Source organism: Neltuma alba, unplaced genomic scaffold (assembly GCF_004799145.2).
Source record: "Neltuma alba isolate B1F8T4 unplaced genomic scaffold, ASM479914v2 tig00010229_pilon, whole genome shotgun sequence".
NCBI lineage: Eukaryota > Viridiplantae > Streptophyta > Magnoliopsida > Fabales > Fabaceae > Neltuma > Neltuma alba.
The window spans coordinates 187,667-205,851 of record NW_021635161.1 but is presented as its reverse complement, the minus strand read 5'-3'; the positions used below and the strand labels follow the sequence as shown (position 1 = coordinate 205,851).

Sequence of the window (18,185 nt, the reverse complement as noted above, 5' to 3'; positions counted from 1 at the left end):
TTGTGATTGACTCTATGTTTAGCCAATAGAGGCTTGATGATCCTATTGCAAAAGTGTGTTCCTTGGTCACTGATGATTGCTCTTCGAATGCCATACTTGCAAAAGATATGAGAACATAAAAACTTGGCAACAGTAGAAGTATCATCTTTCCTAGTTGGCACTGCCTCTACCTATTGAGACACATAATCTACTGCAAGTAATATGTATGAAAACCCAAAAGACGAAGGGAAGGGACCCATAAAGTCTATACCCCACACATCAAAGATTTCACAAAAATGCATAGATCTTAGAGGCATCTCATGCTTCCTACCCAAACTCCCAAACCTCTGATACTTATCACAGGACTTGCAGAAAGAATAAGCATCCTTAAATAGAGAAGGTCAATAAAAACCACACTCTAAAACCCTCCTAGCAGTCTTATTAGCACTAAAATGCCCCCGCAAGATAACGATGTGCAAAGGTAAGGATAGAGTGGATCTCATTATTTGGAACACAGCATCTGATGATCTGGTCACTGCATTGCTTCCACAAGATTGGAGCATCCCAGATATAGTATCTTGCCTCCCTTTTCAGCTATTCAATCTAAAATTTAGACATAGAAGGAGGTACAAGGTCAGTGACTAGATAATTAAGTATATTAGATTACCAAGGCTCATGAACAGCTAAGGCAAAGAGTGCAAAATCAGGAAATGAGTCAATAACAAGATCATAAGAGTCAACTCCCTGTGTGCCTTCAGGTAACCAACTAAGGTGGTCAGCTACATGATTCTTTGCTCCGGCTCTATCTCTAATCTCGATATCAAACTCTTATAGCAGCAAAGCCCATCTTAACAGTCTAGGTTTAGACTGAGGCTTCTTAAATAGGTATCGAACCGCTGCATGATCTGTAAAAACAACCACTCAAGAGTTTATTAGATATTGTCTAAACTTATCCAAAGCAAAAATAATAGCAAACAATTCCTTCTCTGTGGTGGTGTAATTCACTTGAGCGGAATCAAGCGTCTTGGAGGCATATGCGATGACTCTAGACTGTTTTTCTCTCTCTGTCCAAGCATGGCACCTATTGCAAAGTTAGAAGCATCACAAGACAACTTAAAATGTAAATTCTAGTTAGGTACAGTGAGAATAGGAGGTGAAACAAGCATAGATTTCAAAGTGTCAAAAGCATGCCTACACTTGTCATCAAATTTAAATTCAACATCTTTTTTCAACAAGGTAGAAAGAGGCAAAGCAACTTTACTAAAATTCTTATTAAAGCGTCGATAGAAACTTGTATGCCTTAAGAAAGACCTCAAGTCCTTTAAACAAGTAGGATAAGAAAGGGATGAAATAACTTCAATTTTGGCTCTATCAACCTCAATCCCTTTTTGAGAGATGAGGTGACCTAAGACTATCCCTTTATCAACCATGAAATGACACTTTTCAAAGTTTAAAACCAATTTCTTATCGATACACCTCTCAAGAGCCTGTTCTAGGCTATTCAAGCACTCATCAAAACTTGCACCGTGAACAGTGAAGTCATCCATAAAAACCTCCATATTCTACTCTAGAAGATCACTAAACATTGCCATCATGCACCTTTGAAAAGTGCCTGGAGTATTGCACAACCCAAATGGCATCCTTTGATAAGCAAAGATACCAAAAGGGCATGTAAAAGTAGTTTTGTCCTGATCTTCAGGAACAAGGGGCACTTGAAAATAGCCAGAAAAACCATCCAGAAAACAATAGTGAGACTTTCCTAAAATTCTCTCCAACATCTGATCTATAAAAGGTAATGGAAAGTGGTCTTTCTCGTGGCATCATTCAACTTCCTATAATCTATACACACTCTCCAAGCATTTTGAACCCTAGTTGGAATCAGTTCATCATTTTCATTTTCTCACTACTGTGATACCACTCTTCTTTGGTACTACTTGTACCGGACTTACCCACTTACTGTCTTATATGGGATAGATTATCCCAGCACTCAACAACTTTGAGACTTCCTTCTTAACCACATCCAGAATGAGAGGATTCAATCTCCTCTGTGGTTGCCTAAGTAGTTTGGACCCTTCATTTAAAAGGATCCTGTGTGTGCAAACTGATGGATTAATCCCTGGAATGTCTCCTAAAGACCATCCTATAGCCCCTTTATGACTGTTCAACACAGAAATCAATCTTTCTTCTTCAGAACTATTCAAAGAACTGAAAATAATAACAAGCAATTTAGAATCAGCAGCAAGAAAGACATATTTCAAATTAGGGGGAGGGGTTCCAGTTCTAAATCAGGAGATTGCACAGCAGAAGGAACTAATTCTTTTATGTCAAGTGCATTAAATGCAAGTGGCATGTCCATGTGGCTTGGGGAAGGAGATATAAGTTCATTATGATGTGTGTGTCCTCCACTTCCCAACTCAGTGCCATTCTTGGATAACCTACAAAAAGAAGGATCGGTATCAATCTTATCAACAGAAACATTAAGCAAATCATAAGGAAGAATGGGATTAGAAGTGACTAAGTGAGTAGCAATCTTGTTGCTAGCGTCTTCTAATGTTCCGGCACCACTTAAAGGAGAAGCTATCGGTGTAACTTGTGTAATAGCTCCTTTATCATCAATACCTACAGAATCAACAAACTCCCCTTTCTCAAGGCTATCATCAAGTGTAATGTTCAAAGCAGAATCACAATTAAGACAAGATGATGCATCAAAACATGAGAGACGAAGAGGAGGTAATCAACTTCTAAACAATTAACACACACCACGTTACCATAACATGAGCAAAAAGAAGAAGAATAAGGGGTAGATAAATAAGTAAATGCATCATCATGCTCAACAATCTTGTCATACCAGTCATGTTCATGCATCTCAAATTTATGCAAATCATCAACATCATTAACAGCACAATTAATCAAGTTAACACCCAAGTAAGAACAATATGCATAACCTTGACTCATAGCATCAGAAATATTGAAGGTAATCTGTTAGTCCCCAAAACCCATGGTAATGACCCCGTCTTTCACATTAATTATGGTTTGGGCTGTTCTAAGAAAAGGTCTTCCTAAAATCGAAGTGCTATCGATTTTAATCTCATTAGTCATATCTAGCACATAAAAGTCAGCTGGGAACACAAGACCCTTCACTTGCACAAGAACGTCCTCAAGAAAGCCCTTAGGGTGTCTCACAATCCTATCAGCTAGACCTAGCACAACACTAGTGTCTTTCAAGGAATAAATACCCAAACTCTCATAGATAGAGGTAGGCATAACATTTATGGCTGCACCTAAGTCTAATAAGGCATGTGAAATGTTTGTTTTGCCTATGGTACAGGGAATAGTGTCAGAACCCGAGTCTTTACACTTAATAGGTAACTGTGGCTTAAATATAGCACTAACACTAGACCCCAGTTGGATTCTCTCACTATGCCTATACTTTCTCTTGTTTGTACATAGATCTTTCAGAAACTTAGCACACTTAAGCATCTTCTTAATCAAATCAAGTAATGGCATATTAAACTCAAGTTTGCTAAACATTTCAAAAAGCTCATTATTATCTTTCTTTTCAACAACTTTATTACTCATGAGATATGAATGAGGAAAAGGCAAGTTAGAAATGTTTACCTCATCACCTTTAGGAGGTGATCCTTTCTCTATTGGCTCCTTGGATTGAATGGAGGTCTCTTGAGTAGCATTGGGAATGTCTTGAGTGGTTTTAGCAGGAGGAGACTCAACTTCTATCTTTTCATCAACTGGTTCTTCATCCTCTTCATCTTCTTTGAATTGCACTGTCTTAGCACCAATTTCCTTACCGCTTCTCAATGTAATTGCATTAAAAAATTTAGGATTTATACTAGCCTTAGCTTGTTGTTCACTCATACCATTTGACAACTTAGTGACATAAGAAGTCAAATTAGAGGTTCTAGTTTCCCATTGCTCCGTCCTATTCTCTAGGGCTACAAATCTAGCTTCAGACTTAGATATGTGCTCAGTTATTGCCTCAATGCCCTTGAGTATTCGAGAGAACCGCTCATCATCCTTAGACTACGGTTGCTGTGAGGTAGACATGGCTCTAGAAGATTCTCCTTGTAACCCTCCATAGTAAGATTGCCCTTGAGGAACCATATTCCCCTAAAACCCTTCTTGAACCTGCCTATTGTCACCTCTTCCCCATCAAAAATTTGGACGAGCTTTCCAACCTTCATTATATGTATTTGAGTATGGGTTCCATTGCTTAGATTGATTAGCCCTTCCTTGATACATGACAGAAACTTCCTCATATCTATGAGGGCAAGCAGCAGAGATATGCATAAACAGAGTTACAATGCTCACAACTAGGTGCAATCGTCTCCATATAATTAGGATTCCAAGTGTCAATAGGGGGAGTGTGAGATGCAAGCTTATTCAACTGTGTAGTCAAAGCAGCAATTTGAGAAATGAATGTGTCCAATTAAGGAATATGGACTGAAGAAGGATTAGTATGCATTACATTAACATTTTTAGACTCCCTGATGTTATACTGTTGATGGTTCAAGGCTATTTTCTTGATAAGTTCCCATGCCTCCTCAGCAGTTAAATCAATGAGAGAACCCTCAGAAGCATCATCCAACATCCCCTTGTCTTGGGTCTTAAGTCCATCATGAAAGTATTGGACTAATTGCTCATCTGGAATCTGATGGTGCGGACATCTAGAAAGCAAGTCCTGAAAACGGTTCCAGTAGTCATAAAGTGACTTGTCATAGTCTTGCTTTGCAGAGTAGATCTCTTTTCTCAGTATGGAAGTCCAGGAAGGAGGGAAATACTTCTCCAAGAATGCTTTTCTGAGGTTGTTCCAGTTATGGTAGGCATTTGCCATTTGCCTAGGCAAGCTCATGTACTATTCCCGTGAATTGTCCTCCAGAGACAAGTGGAATACCTTCCAAAGAACCTAATCTAGATTAGCCCCAACCGGCTTCATGCTAGAACATACCATAGAGAGAGATTTTAGATGATTGTATAGGTCCTCACCTATCAAACCATAGAATTTAGGCAAAGAATTAAGCAGTTGATCTTTAATCTCAAAATTGAAATCAACATTAGGGCATGCAACATTAAAAGGATCATAATTTGCATCAAAAGTAGTGGCTTCCCTAATGGTTCTTCTTCTAGGGTTAACTCCATTATTCTCTCCTACTCTATCATGTTCCCATTATGTCCATTGCCCCCTCTATCATTACCACTATTGTTGTTACTGTTAGGATTGTTAATAGTTTCCATTATGTCTCCTAAGTCAACCATTAAATCTAGACCAGCTAAAGTGTCTAGTTCAATCTTAGGATCACTAGACACACTAAATTCACTAGAGGACAATTTAGACTCGTGTGAAAGATTTTCCGCTTCAATTATAATCTCACTAGTCCTTTCTACCCCTTGGTCTTGTCTAACTTCCCTTAAAGAACTTTGAAGCTTAGGATTGGAAGGAACTAAGGTTTTAGACCTACCCCTTTTTGGCATAAACAATCAACCAACCAGAAGCAAAGTGCAAAATTGACTTGCACAACAAGATTCAAGCAAAAGCAAACGAATGCAATGAAATGCAAGTGTATGTGTATGAGAATGAAAATGCAAGAGGTAAAATGAAAATGAAAATGAATGAAAAATCAAGATATTTAGTTGTATTTTTTATTTTTTTCCCCCACAAATGAAAGGAGTGCTATGAAAAATCAAAAGAAACAAATGCAAACTACTAAAGAAAATGTAAAAACTAACAAAAATAAAAACTAAAAAGGCTCAAAAAACAAACCCCAATCAAAGTTACTTGACACTTAATCACTAGAGAACCAATTTCTTAGCTCCCCGACAACGGCGCCACTTGAAGTAAATTGCCCTTAATTTGTCGCTTTGAAGTTACTCGAAAAATTAACCGAATTAATGCAATATAGTGCACAATCCGGGTCGTATTCACTTTGAGGAGCTGAAAATAAAATTAAATTCTAGTAAATAAATGCAAGTAACCTAAACTATAAAAAGGATTTTTCATTTGATAATTGCTAATTAAACACCATGAATTAAATTGAAATTAAAATACTTTTTATATAAAAATGATTAAAATGAATGAAGATTAAAGAAATGAAAATAAAACACACAAATAACAATGATAATAATCAATCCTCCAATTCAACAACGCAGGCAATCCTCACTCTAAAAGATACGAGAGTTAAAACAATGAATTTATAATTATAATTAAGATTTTAATCCAACAACCGAGCCACCTCGAATTGTCATAAAATGTTTTCCTAAAATTCCAACTTACTAACTACAACCAGAATAGTAAAATGGGATTAAGGATGCTAAAAACCAATGCTTAATTAGAACTCTTAAATCCAAAACAACAAAATTAAAGCTAGCAAGAGACAATATGATTTAAGATTCCAAGTCACCTCAGAAAATCACAATATATTAACTCCAAAATCAATACAAATGTCATAACCACAACATTATAATTGAAATTAAAGTTATAAACAGCCCAATGTCAAATGCTAAATAATAATCCAGTCACAATAATCCTTAAATATAATCAAATTAAACAATACAAATTTTTTAATAATCACAATAACTATCCTAAGGCCTAGGAATTGTTAAACAATTATTAGACAGGAAATTAAAGTAACTAAAACTCCCCTTTGATGATCCAAGCTCCTGCCATTGTTGTTGAATTTGAGAATTATAGAACCTTAGCCACAGATTGCCATGAGAATTCCTGTGATCAATATTCTGCTACAAAGTTCCATAAGGAAGACAGTGATACTGGTGATTGTGTGGAAAAACAATGAAGAAGCCGAAGATGATGCTAATAGTGTTGTCCAACTCCTACTTGTATATGCCTCCTGTCAAGCTCTTCCACTCTACCATCGCTATTCGCTCTTCTCTGTTCACGCTGCTGCCGCTGATCTATTCGTGCTGCCAGGAATAAATCACAGAGAAAACAGAGGAAGGTGATGAAGTTGCCTCTGGTTCGCTATTTTTGTTCCACCAGCAAGCACCCTCGCGTCTCTCCCTGTCCTTCTCGTCGTCTTCTCTGCCACCAGTGAGAAGACACAGAGAAGATGAATGGTGAATGGAGAGAATGCCATCAATGGTCTTGCCCCTTGTTCGTCCTTCTACTCCCGTACTCTACTCCCCCTCTCTGATTTTTATTTTCTCTGCCGTCGTCCAGCTCGTCTCGCCTCTAAGGTGAAGAAGATGATTATTGGATATCAGGGATGGGAGCAAAATGCAACGTTTTGCTCCCCCTTTTTATTATTATTATTATTTATTTATTTTCTTTATTTTCTTTTTTTTTTAATTTTAATTTTAATTTTTAAATCTTCCAAAAACCTGCAAACAAAATTCAAGGACAAGGTAGCATTAATTGTCCTCAAAAATCAAATAGTCACAATTAAACCAAAACATGACAATTTTGCCCCTATAAAATAATAATTTAAAATAAAATATATTAAATCAATTAACAATCAATTAAGGTCAAAAGGACTAATTAAATTGACAAAATCCATATAAAAGATATCAAAATATATAAAAATAATTGAGTTTGTCAGGATTCTAAAAATATATGGTCTTCTTCCTGTTGCCACATTCGATCTGTTTCATAATCAAATAGAAAATGAGATTAAATTTTGTAGCCTTCTTGGTTTCCACAATAAAAGTTTTTTTTTTTTCAATTTCAAGCTTTTGAAATACACAAAGTTAATTGCCTCCATGTTTCCTCCAATTTCTTCCTTCAAATCACGATCAATACCCAACTTTTCAAGACTATCAACCATATGGAGTCGAGTATACACATCAAAAGGATGTGCCGTTGGAATTGAATAAAGCATAGATTCATATATATAAAAGCAAATATTAGTTTGAAAACCTAATAATTTTCACATAGAAGACAAATCCATCAAAGTTTGCAATAAGGAGGAATCAATTACCAGCATTTCCAAATTTATCTAACATTGAAAATAGATAATCAAGACAAATGTGTTTTTGTAATATGGGCATATGCTAATGCGGTGGTGGCCGGAGAGTTAAATAAAGAACCATATTTTTCTTTGAAGCTTCATAGCCATTTCCTAATTCTGTGAATTCCTGAATCCTTTTGAGATATATGCCATATATGCTTTCCATCCTTCTGACTTGCTTCCCAGCCCACTGCAACAACAATACACGAAAGAGCTCAAGTGTAATTTTTTCTTTCGGATTCCTCAATATGATAGATTTTGAAAAAAAAAAAAAAACACACACACACACACACACATTTGAATCTCTATGCCTTATGAATAGTTCTATATTATGAAGTTGCGAAAAATGCAATCTATATGTGAACCACGCATGAAAAACTCTCTGCAAAATGCCATAGCTAGTTAATTAAGAGATGCTAAAGAAGCATATTATTGTTTATGAATGGTACCTTTGGATCTCCAATTCTCTCTTTGGATGAATGTCTCTAAACGCTTCCCCCAAGAAGAAGAGTGAGATCCAAGTTCTGGGCTTGCTCAAGTAAATGAGGGAAGATAATATCAAATCTAATTGTAGAATGTTGCTTATCATCCAAAGCGGAAGCAATGTTTGACTGAATATATTAAAATACTTCGACAACACACCATGATATATATATATATATATATATATATCCCATTACTTAACTATACACATATTGAGTTGGTTCAAAGACACTTCTATAGCGAAGACAGATAAAGATGATTATTATATTACATACAATACATCTGTTAGTTTTCTGTTCACCAACAGCTCATTAATTGCTTAAGAGCAAGAACACTAGCCAATGTTGATAAAAGAGAGTCTTTGGTGAACAACTCGTGGAGTTTCTGGAGAATAAGGTGATAGTATCATTGCCACCCAAGCTATGTCATATATAACTTGAAACAGAAAGTTCAACTTTGTCTAACATCTTCTTTATTCTCTCTTTGTTCTCCTCTAATATATGCATTTAATACAATTCACCATCTTATTATTATTATGATGATCATTTTTAATTGAAATTATTTGGCGTATTGGACTTAATTCTAGATAGAGATGCATGAAATAGAAGGATAATATGTTACATTAATGTTAGATCCGCCATCAACTTTGTCCTTTGTATTGGGTCCAGGTCTATCGCAAGTTACTGAAAGTATAAAGACAAAACGATAAGTTTCCGTAATGATAATGATGTACTCTCTGCAATTTTAAATATAGAAATTAGTTAACTAATACATATTAAAGAATATATATAAATTATTTATTTGTAAAAATATATGTTAATTTTTCTAAAATATTTGTTCAGTATAGTTTATATATCATACAAGAATCTAAATAAAATGACAGTTTGAAAAAAAATGAGAGACAAATAAAATTAAAATATTATATTTAAGATCAAAATAAAATCTATAATTAATTTTCATACTTAGAATTGAATTGAATGGAGTGATACTCGTCTTGAAGATTGATTAATTTAATCTAATCAAAAGGCATGCACTAATAGAAACAGGGCACTCAACATCTTGATAACAAAGGAAAGCAGAATTCGGTTAGTTATCAACTCGGTTCACAAAGTTTTGGTGCTCCAAGTCTTCGGCATGCACTAATAAAACTTTTGGCATTTCAAGTCTTCGTGAGTTATCAATTCGGTTCATGAAGTTTAATTTTTATCAATTAAATTCCTAGAACTTTCTTTCATTTGGAATTCGGCGCAGCTTAAATCAGAATTATTCGATTAAAAATATTTTTACCTTATTTCAGTCATAACTAGCACGGGAAGTTTTAGACAACAGTTTTGATCAGAACCAATTAGGGTTTATTACTAAAATATCATTTTTTTTCTATATTACGATGCTTTCTCAGCCCATTTCAAGAATTTGAAATAATTAAAATATTGGATATAATTAAACATATTAATTAAATATGAAAATAAAAGTTAGATATTTCTGGGAATCGCTCAACTGTATTTAATTATATATAAAAGTCTTGGTCGTCTATCAAGCAAAAGTCGACTTTTCTTCTCTCATGCTAGGACAAAATTAAGCTATTTTGTCCTAGTCCATTTGGAATTTCCATTCAAAGCATGGTAGAGCAAACCTGAGAGCATGAATTCAACAAGAACTGTAGAAAATTGGACTCTTGGACATATCCAACCATTGATTATGACTTAGGTGGAAGTTTTTCCCCCAATTACAGGTATCTTATTATTAGAGACAACTTTATTCAAGACATTATTGGGTACTAAATATGAGTACTTCTCTCAACAGGGATTCAAATCTTGATTCGTAATGTTGTGAAAAATAAATCCCTTCTATTAGATCCAATCTTTGTTGGTAACTACAAAGAAATTGTTGATAAAAAGTTGTCATGATCCCAGGAGAATTGGGCTCAGAAGGGGGCCCAAAAGAGAACCCAAGCCAAGGCTAGGATGGCAAGGTGAGAAAGGATCCACTAAGACAGTATTATAAGAACGAGATTGGTTACAGAAGGGGTGGAAGGAATTATAGTCTAGTTTAGTATGAAGTATTAAAAATGAGAAGTAAAGATTAAGATCGAGATTAAAAAAACTCATTAAAAGTGTTTAATATGAAGGGATTGCTTGTTGCTTAAGATTTCTCCCACAGTATTCCTCTATTCCACCTATATGGGTTTAACCAATTTTAAGTGACAATTAATCCCTCATACTAAATTTTTTTCAATCACAATTATAATCCTTACCCGTGATTTTCAATATTTCTTACCAAATGGGACCTATGTGACCTTCCCTCTGATTGAATTTTCCTCTGCTTTCGTCTTTCTTTTTTCTTCTTTTCGCCATTTCTATCTCCTATATCCTATTCTGGGAAATCTCTATTCTGAACATTGTCCTTGTTACAGACACTGCCATATTTGCTCGAGTATTTGAAATATAAGACCATGGCTGTATTTTCAGTTCATTTGCCTTCTGTCTTGAGACACACACACACACTTACACATATGAGATCGATCATTACACTAGTCATCTTATAGAAACAATAATCTATTTATCACTGATACTTGACATGACCTGTATATATACTTGCATAATCATAGGTTTACACAATTTTGAGCCTATCACAGTACACTTTGATAGTAAAAGTACTAATGCTGATGAATTTTTTATCTTCTTAACTTCATCTTTTACAATATGGATATGGTGCATGCTAATAATCTCCGAATCATTCTTCATTCGCTGAAGACATGAGGTTAAGACTTAAGCGGGATAACAGATAGATAGGAACAATTCCCATAGACCCTATTGAAATGCTAGCTACGTGATTTATGAATTCAAGATGATGGGATTATTGAGAACTATGTCTTCGATGTTTAGCATCTCGTTAGGCATCTTCTTTGCATGAACCACATCATCCTTCTTATTGTAAGTGAAGTGAAGTGATCTGCACATTTTCCAGTACACATCTTTAATATCCCCTGGAATTACACTTCCTTCTTTCAGCAACACTAATCTCAGGATCTCTTTTCTCATGTTATCAATCTTACTCTTTATCTTCTTTATGATCTCTTCTTCACTTTGTGCCCCACACCCATGAATCAAGCGCAAGGTTACTGAGTTCACCAATTTCCCTTGTTCTTTTTCCCTCTGCACAGACATATATATATACAATCCCATTCACTTACTGAGTTCCAACTCAAGAATTTCAGAGGAGAAACAATTCAAAGAGAAGAAGGAAACCTGGTAGCCATTAATATCATTGAGGTATCGCCCATAGAGACTGGCAACCTCAAAAAGGCAATTATATTCATCACTTTCGATTACAGCCTGAGGAAGCTTGGGTCCAATAAGATACAGTAAAGGGATGAGAGTTGGTCCCAGGGCCATTGATATAATTCCGTTTCGCTCATATTCTTCTATACTTGGCACACGTTTGCTTCTGCGCCATTCTGCTTCTTTCAAAAAAGATTGCAGCAAATCCACCCACTGAAAATTAAACAATATTCATGTGATTAACAAACACAAAAACATAGTTCATCAATGGAATTAATCTCTAGAAAAGTAAGATGAGATTGAGCTAGTTATGATCTCACAATCTGAATCAAGTGGTTCAACACACGTCGTCCTTGAACTTTATATGCCTTGGCTGCAATCTCACAAATCGTTCCCTTTAGTGCTAAAAATATTAGCTTCACTGTCTCAGAACAACTTTCTGTGTGGACATCATCTACATCCCACCTGCGTTTCAATGTTCAGAATATATAATCTCGTCTTAGATATTTAATTTGAATAGAGAGACAACTACGTGTGTGTGTGTGTGTATAGGTTCATTATAAATGCGCGTCGTACTCCTGCATCAATTGTATGAGATTGATTTGTTCCTCTTTAGTACCCCAAACATCATAGAGATCATCGACCACACAAATTAGAAAGCCTTGTGTTGCCCACGTCAGACGTGCATCACGAAGTTCGGGGGAAGTGAGGGTTGTAGCAGCCGTGAAGAAGCAATAGGCAGCTTTTGTTTTTGAAACTGGAAAATGTAGTTTCTCCATTTCACTCTCCATAAGCCACCTAATTATGATGATATATATACGCTTATCAGTGATTCAAGAACTGGCATTGTTAGCTTAGGAGGAAAAGGCTAGTTAACACAAATTCAACGCTTTTACTAGAGAATATGTTTAAAACGATATGCTCTTTGCGCTTTAAAATTTATATGTATATCCACACGCTAACTTCTTCATTATATATACAATTAATTAGTACTTTTTTGTACAGTATTTTAATGTCTGATTTTACAGGATCAAATTTGAATGCTATAGTGCTCAATTTGGAATAGTTCTGCTCACAAGATATTTTTCATCCAAACATGCGGAAAATTAATCTTTTGATCATGTAGGTTTTGTTTAATTGTAATTCAGTCTTTAGATTTTATGTCAATATAACTTAATCCCTATAGTTTTGACTTATTATAACCCAATCTCTAACCTTTGACTTACTACAATTTAATATAGCCCCTCTATAACCATTTAAAACTTTAGTTCACAAGTTTCATGAAACAGATAATTTTATTTTTAGTTTGAAAATATACTAATAGGGAATAAAATTTTAAATGATTAAAATTTTAGGGACTCACTTGCAATAAGTCAACTTTCATAAACTGAGTTATAATTAAGTTGAAACTATGGAGACTGAAGGGGTATTTGGTTCTCCTAAAAGCATTTTTAAAAAGTGCTTTCAGGCAAATTGAGATAAAACTCATCTCATATACTTTGTATACAATTTAAAGTGGGCAGGGACTAAGTAATAATTGAGTCAAAACTATATATATAGGGACTAAAAGATTAATAATTTTCCTTAAACTTATTTAAAAATAATCAAATGCCTTCTATTTGACTTAATTAACCATCATTAATTATATAAAATTCCTAAATGTAATGTAAAAGCAACATTCAAATTTTCAGTGTATTATCAACCTCGGGTATTGTAGAAAGCCTACTAACCTATTAAACAAATCGAGTTCTTCACGAAATAACAACTGGCGGTGATTGAAGTCTTCCACTCCCAATTCCAGGAATTCTTTACTTGTGAGGCTCAAAGAACTGAATAAGAAGAGTCATAGAATCCAAAGTGACTAATCTATTTAACTCAAAAATCTTGCATTAATTAAAATAAAGTTGTAATATTATGATGTACCTAAATGAAGATTTAAAAATTCTCTTTTGATCCACCTTGTAATGTTCTATACATCTTCGGTTCAATATCAAATCCAAATAAGCATGATGTGGAAAACCCAAAACAAAAGCCACCTGAGATTGACATATACGAATTATTATTAGTTACAAACTCTGAGGGCCAAAATCGAATTTGAGATATACTATACATCCATAACGTATATATGTACGTACCTCATGGTCAATATGATTATAATGTTTATGAGTATTTGTTGAAGAAGAGGACGAATATTCATGAAGAAAGTTTCCTGTCCAAGAGTTTAGTTCTTTCAAAACTAAATCATTTGAATGTAAAACTATTTGTGAAGCCTTATGTAATTCCAAAGCAGCCTCCACGTCCTTGAGATAACCCTGAAGGGTAATCCAAAAATTGTTCTCTGAAAAACGATCAAGAGCTTCTGAAAATGCACAAATATATATCTATGAGCCATCTCTTTTATATCCCTTTCTTAGCTATACACAGAATTTTAGCGTTATGACAATACAAAAACCTGAAGAAACATCATATCCGTGTAAACGTAGTAAACGAAATGCCATGGCGCATGTGGTGGGTTCTAAAACTATGTCATCTTCTTCTTGCTGCCACATTCTGTTTCAGAATCAAATAGAAGACTAAATTAATTAGATTCTATAGCCTTCTTCAATTTGAAGCTTGTTATCTACACAAGCAATATATTATGGATACTAAAGATGAATTACCTCCATGTATCATCCAGTACACTTTCGATTTCCTCTTTAAAATGGCGATTAATGCCCAATTTTTCAAGACTATCAACCATGTGGAGTCGAGAATACACATCAAGAGGATATATTGCAGGAACTGAGCAAATCTCTTGCGCAGCAATTGTTAGTGTAAAACCCAATAATTAATATAACACAAGCAAGGGGGGGGAATATATCAAATTAAAGTGAGTTTGAAAGAACGAACCAGCATTTTCAAATTTATCTAGTAGAGAAACTAAATAATCAAGACATTGTGCATCGTTAATATGAGTGTATGCAACTGCAGTGGCTGCTGGAGAGTTAAAAAGAGACCCATTTTTCCTCTGAAATTTCATAGCCATTTCCCAATTTTGTGACTTCCCAAGTCCTTCTGAAATGTATGCCACATATGCTTTCCATCCTTCTGTGTTGCTTGCCCGTCCACTGCTTTCATATTAATAGAATATTATTTAGATATTTTATTTCGGATTCTCAAATCAAAATACAAATGAACGTGTCCGAAGACTTCTTATACATATCCAGTTATTAATAATGGTACCTTTTGAGCTCCAATTCTCTCTTTTGAGTCAATGTCTCTAAGCCTTTCCCTCTAAGAGGAAGATTAAGATCCATATTCTGGGCTTGCTCAATTAAATGAGAAAATATAATATCGAATCCGATTGGAGAATGTTGCTTATCGTCGTGAGCTGCAGCAATTTTTGACTCTATATATCCAAGTCCTTCAACAATTAACACGGGAGACATCCAATTATTTTACTATACACAATGAGAAAAGCTTATAAATATATAAATCAGACAACACCCAAAAAAAAAAAAGGGAACGGAGAGATGGTTTTATAAGATTCAAAATTTTATATCAATAATATATATACCTCTGTTGATTTGCTGTTGACCAACGTTCCATCGCTTAAGTGCAAGAACACAAGCCAAGCTTGATAGAAGTGAGTCTTTGGCTAATAATAACTCATTGCGATCATCAAGAAGACCCCATGATCCATCAATGTTTTGATTTTCTAATAACCAATTTAGAGACTGGGGGAACAAAGGAGATTGTGGACAAGTTGGTGATGGAACCATTGCCACCCAAGCTGTGTCATAACTTGATACACACAGTTCAACCTTTTGGAACATCTTCTTTATTATCTCTTTCTTCTGTTCCAACATGTGCATCTCCATCTGCATTTCAGAAAACTCACCATGATAGATATATATATATTAAATTAATTGGCATATTGGAATCAGATCTACGTTGATACGAGAAATAATGGAAGATTGATATCTTACAATGTTAGATCTGTTGCGAACTTTGTCCTTATTAGCAATGGATCCAACTGAAGTTGCTGAGAGATATGAAAGAACAAAGAGAGATGTTAGGCTTCCTATAATGATGTATTTATACATACACAGTCCAAATCAGTTGAAGATTCCGACGTTAAATAAATACTACATGAAGATTAAATTCACCAAAACAATTGATGAGATGCACAAGTAAAAAATAAGCCAACCAATTGTCTTCGGATCGGAGAAAATCATTTAGCAGTACTTGTACTTTCCTTCACTTTTTAATTATTATTTTTCTCAAAACAAATTTGGCCTTCCCCTTTTAATGATAAATGATAGTATATTAAATAAAGATTACTTGTTAGGAATTCGGCGGAACTATTTAATTGTTATTATCTTAATAACGACAGTAACATATAAGTACTATATCACTAAGGATATTCACATTTTTTTATCGCTAACAGATAATGATACTGTGCTTCTAAGAAGTTTAATATAATGATGACTTGTTACATACACACACACACACAAAATATTAAGATGAATTGTAAAAATGCCCAATAAAAAGTATTTCAAAATGGGCTGTAACCTTTTCTTCACGAAAATATTTACAAAATGAAAAATTATGAGGAATATTAAACCATGATTGCAATCATGAAATGGTATAAGCATGGAAACCAACATTTGAGTGTGTCGCAAGTTGGTTTTAGGATAATGATTTTCTCACATGTCATGGATTCCAATACATCAGCTCTTATTAGAACTCTGATGTCAGATTTGTTTAAGTGAAAATAGTATTAGGATTGGTGACCTCTCTACCAATAATTGAACTCAGAAACTCTGAGATAGCATCAAACATTAACTCTACGTTTGGATAGGAAGAAAATTAGAAAGAAGAGAATATTTGGAGGGAAAACTCCCTAAAATAATACACACACACACACACACACACACACTATTTTTGAAAGTTTTCCTTCCCTCTTCCTTCAACTTTTCCTTCCATCCAAACATAGCAAAAGCTAAGCCATGAGGACCTTAAACTAGCTAAGAAAATGATGATTATCAGCAACTCAAAAACCCAAATAATTGCAAACTTAGTTATCTGCAGACAGAGAGAAAGAGAGATGAAACCTGGAGAAGCCGAAGGAGGAAATTGAGAACGCGAGACAGACATGGTAGTACCCAGAAACATGTTGGAAAGTTTTCTGTGACTTGCATAAAGTGTTTGCTGCTCTCTTGCATATATATACATATAGGAGAGAGAGATAGAACAGTCCATTTTCATTACGTCTAACTTTAATTTTTATATAAAAGTGTAACCAGCTTGTAAATTTTATTCTTCATTTTTCAGTTTATGATTACTCGGCTATTATTCAAAAATAAGAAAAAGAAAAATACTATTCAACTTTTTATACGACTTGAATTCACTTTTCAGTTAGCAACCTATTTTGACCGATTTAATTGTGACCCATAAAGAAAAAATTGCATCAGTTGAATTTTCACCCCAATCTTGGGATGGGCCCACAAAAATAGCTAGGAGTGACTTTATGAAAAAAGTAATGGCTCTTTTATTTTTTGAAAAACGAAAAGTTTAGGTAAGATAATCCCCCCGGCTATTTCTCTATTGTAAGTAGTCTTGTTCAAGGTATCAAATATTGGCCTTATAGTTCTATTCGATACGCTGTCAGACACTAAATGTGAATATTTCTTTTAATAGAAATTCAAATATTTGTTCATCGTGTTGAGAGAGATTAATTCCTTTCACTAGGCTCAATTAAGATAATTTTGAATCTTTGATGGCTCATTAAAGTTCTAATAAAAATAATAACTGGGATGGCCCCATAATTAATGCTTGTTCATAAACTCAGAGAATGCTCACGACGGTATCATAAGTTATCTATTAATAAAATTCTCACATCAATTATGATATTTAAATTAACTAATTAAGAAAATGCACCTTGTGGAATCTGAGATCCCCACACTGAACTTTCTTCGCAAACGCTCCTTTGACTCGTCAGACTGTGGTTGCCGCCAGGCGCCAATATTTTCCAACAGAAGAATACTCTGAAAATTTTAAGAAAATTCGGGAAAAATACGTTGAAGTTTTTAGAATGACAAATTAGGGTGTTGAACTTCAATTAATATGAGTGTGTGTGTGTGTGTGTGTGTAACTTAACTAATAAATTTTAACCATGTGTGATTTAAAATTTTTATTTAGCAATTCATCACACTTCATTAATTATTAATCATAATTGTATAGCAATTGACAACTCTTCAAAATTCAAAATTCATTTCTGTTAAAAGAAATGAATAAGACCACTCTTTTAGGTAATTTATAACTTTTGTTACTATTTTTGAAATTTCAGACTTACTAAAATAAATAATAAGGTCTCTTCTTAAAGTGATTTAGATCAATTTTTGTTTGGCAATTCAATTACTACACTTTATTTGACGCTAGATGTTTTGGCGGAAAAAGATAGGAATCAACTGCTTCACTTTAT

The 18,185-nt window shown here is 34.4% G+C and overlaps 1 protein-coding gene across 1 annotated transcript; it reads right to left on the bottom strand.

Annotated features, from left to right (window-relative positions):
• Nucleotides 1–10,996: 10,996 nt before the first annotated feature.
• On the bottom strand, nucleotides 10,997–15,561 carry LOC114755019 (ent-kaur-16-ene synthase, chloroplastic-like). The gene is made up of 12 exons (XM_028943892.1): nucleotides 15,276–15,561; nucleotides 14,942–15,122; nucleotides 14,609–14,826; nucleotides 14,380–14,500; nucleotides 14,172–14,269; nucleotides 13,855–14,078; nucleotides 13,643–13,755; nucleotides 13,450–13,548; nucleotides 12,296–12,517; nucleotides 12,040–12,184; nucleotides 11,687–11,932; nucleotides 10,997–11,593 (listed from the first exon to the last, which is right to left on the bottom strand). The coding sequence occupies exons 1-12, from the start codon at nucleotides 15,532–15,534 to the stop codon at nucleotides 11,273–11,275; spliced, it is 2,247 nt and encodes a 748-aa protein (XP_028799725.1). The 5' UTR covers nucleotides 15,535–15,561; the 3' UTR covers nucleotides 10,997–11,272.
• Between the last annotated feature and the right edge of the window lie 2,624 nt (nucleotides 15,562–18,185).

What these genes read in the sequence shown, in the direction of transcription:
- LOC114755019 (XM_028943892.1), bottom strand. Translation starts at nt 15,534, where the DNA reads ATGTTCCAAAAGGTTGAACTGTGTGTATCAAGTTATGACACAGCTTGG. An exon ending in ATTTTTAAATCTTCATTTAG is followed by an intron (nt 13,549 to 13,642) that starts GTACATCATAAT and finishes CTTCTTATTCAG; the next exon opens with TTCTTTGAGCCTCACAAGTA. An exon ending in CTCATACAATTGATGCAGGA is followed by an intron (nt 12,185 to 12,295) that starts GTACGACGCGCA and finishes ATTGAAACGCAG; the next exon opens with GTGGGATGTAGATGATGTCC.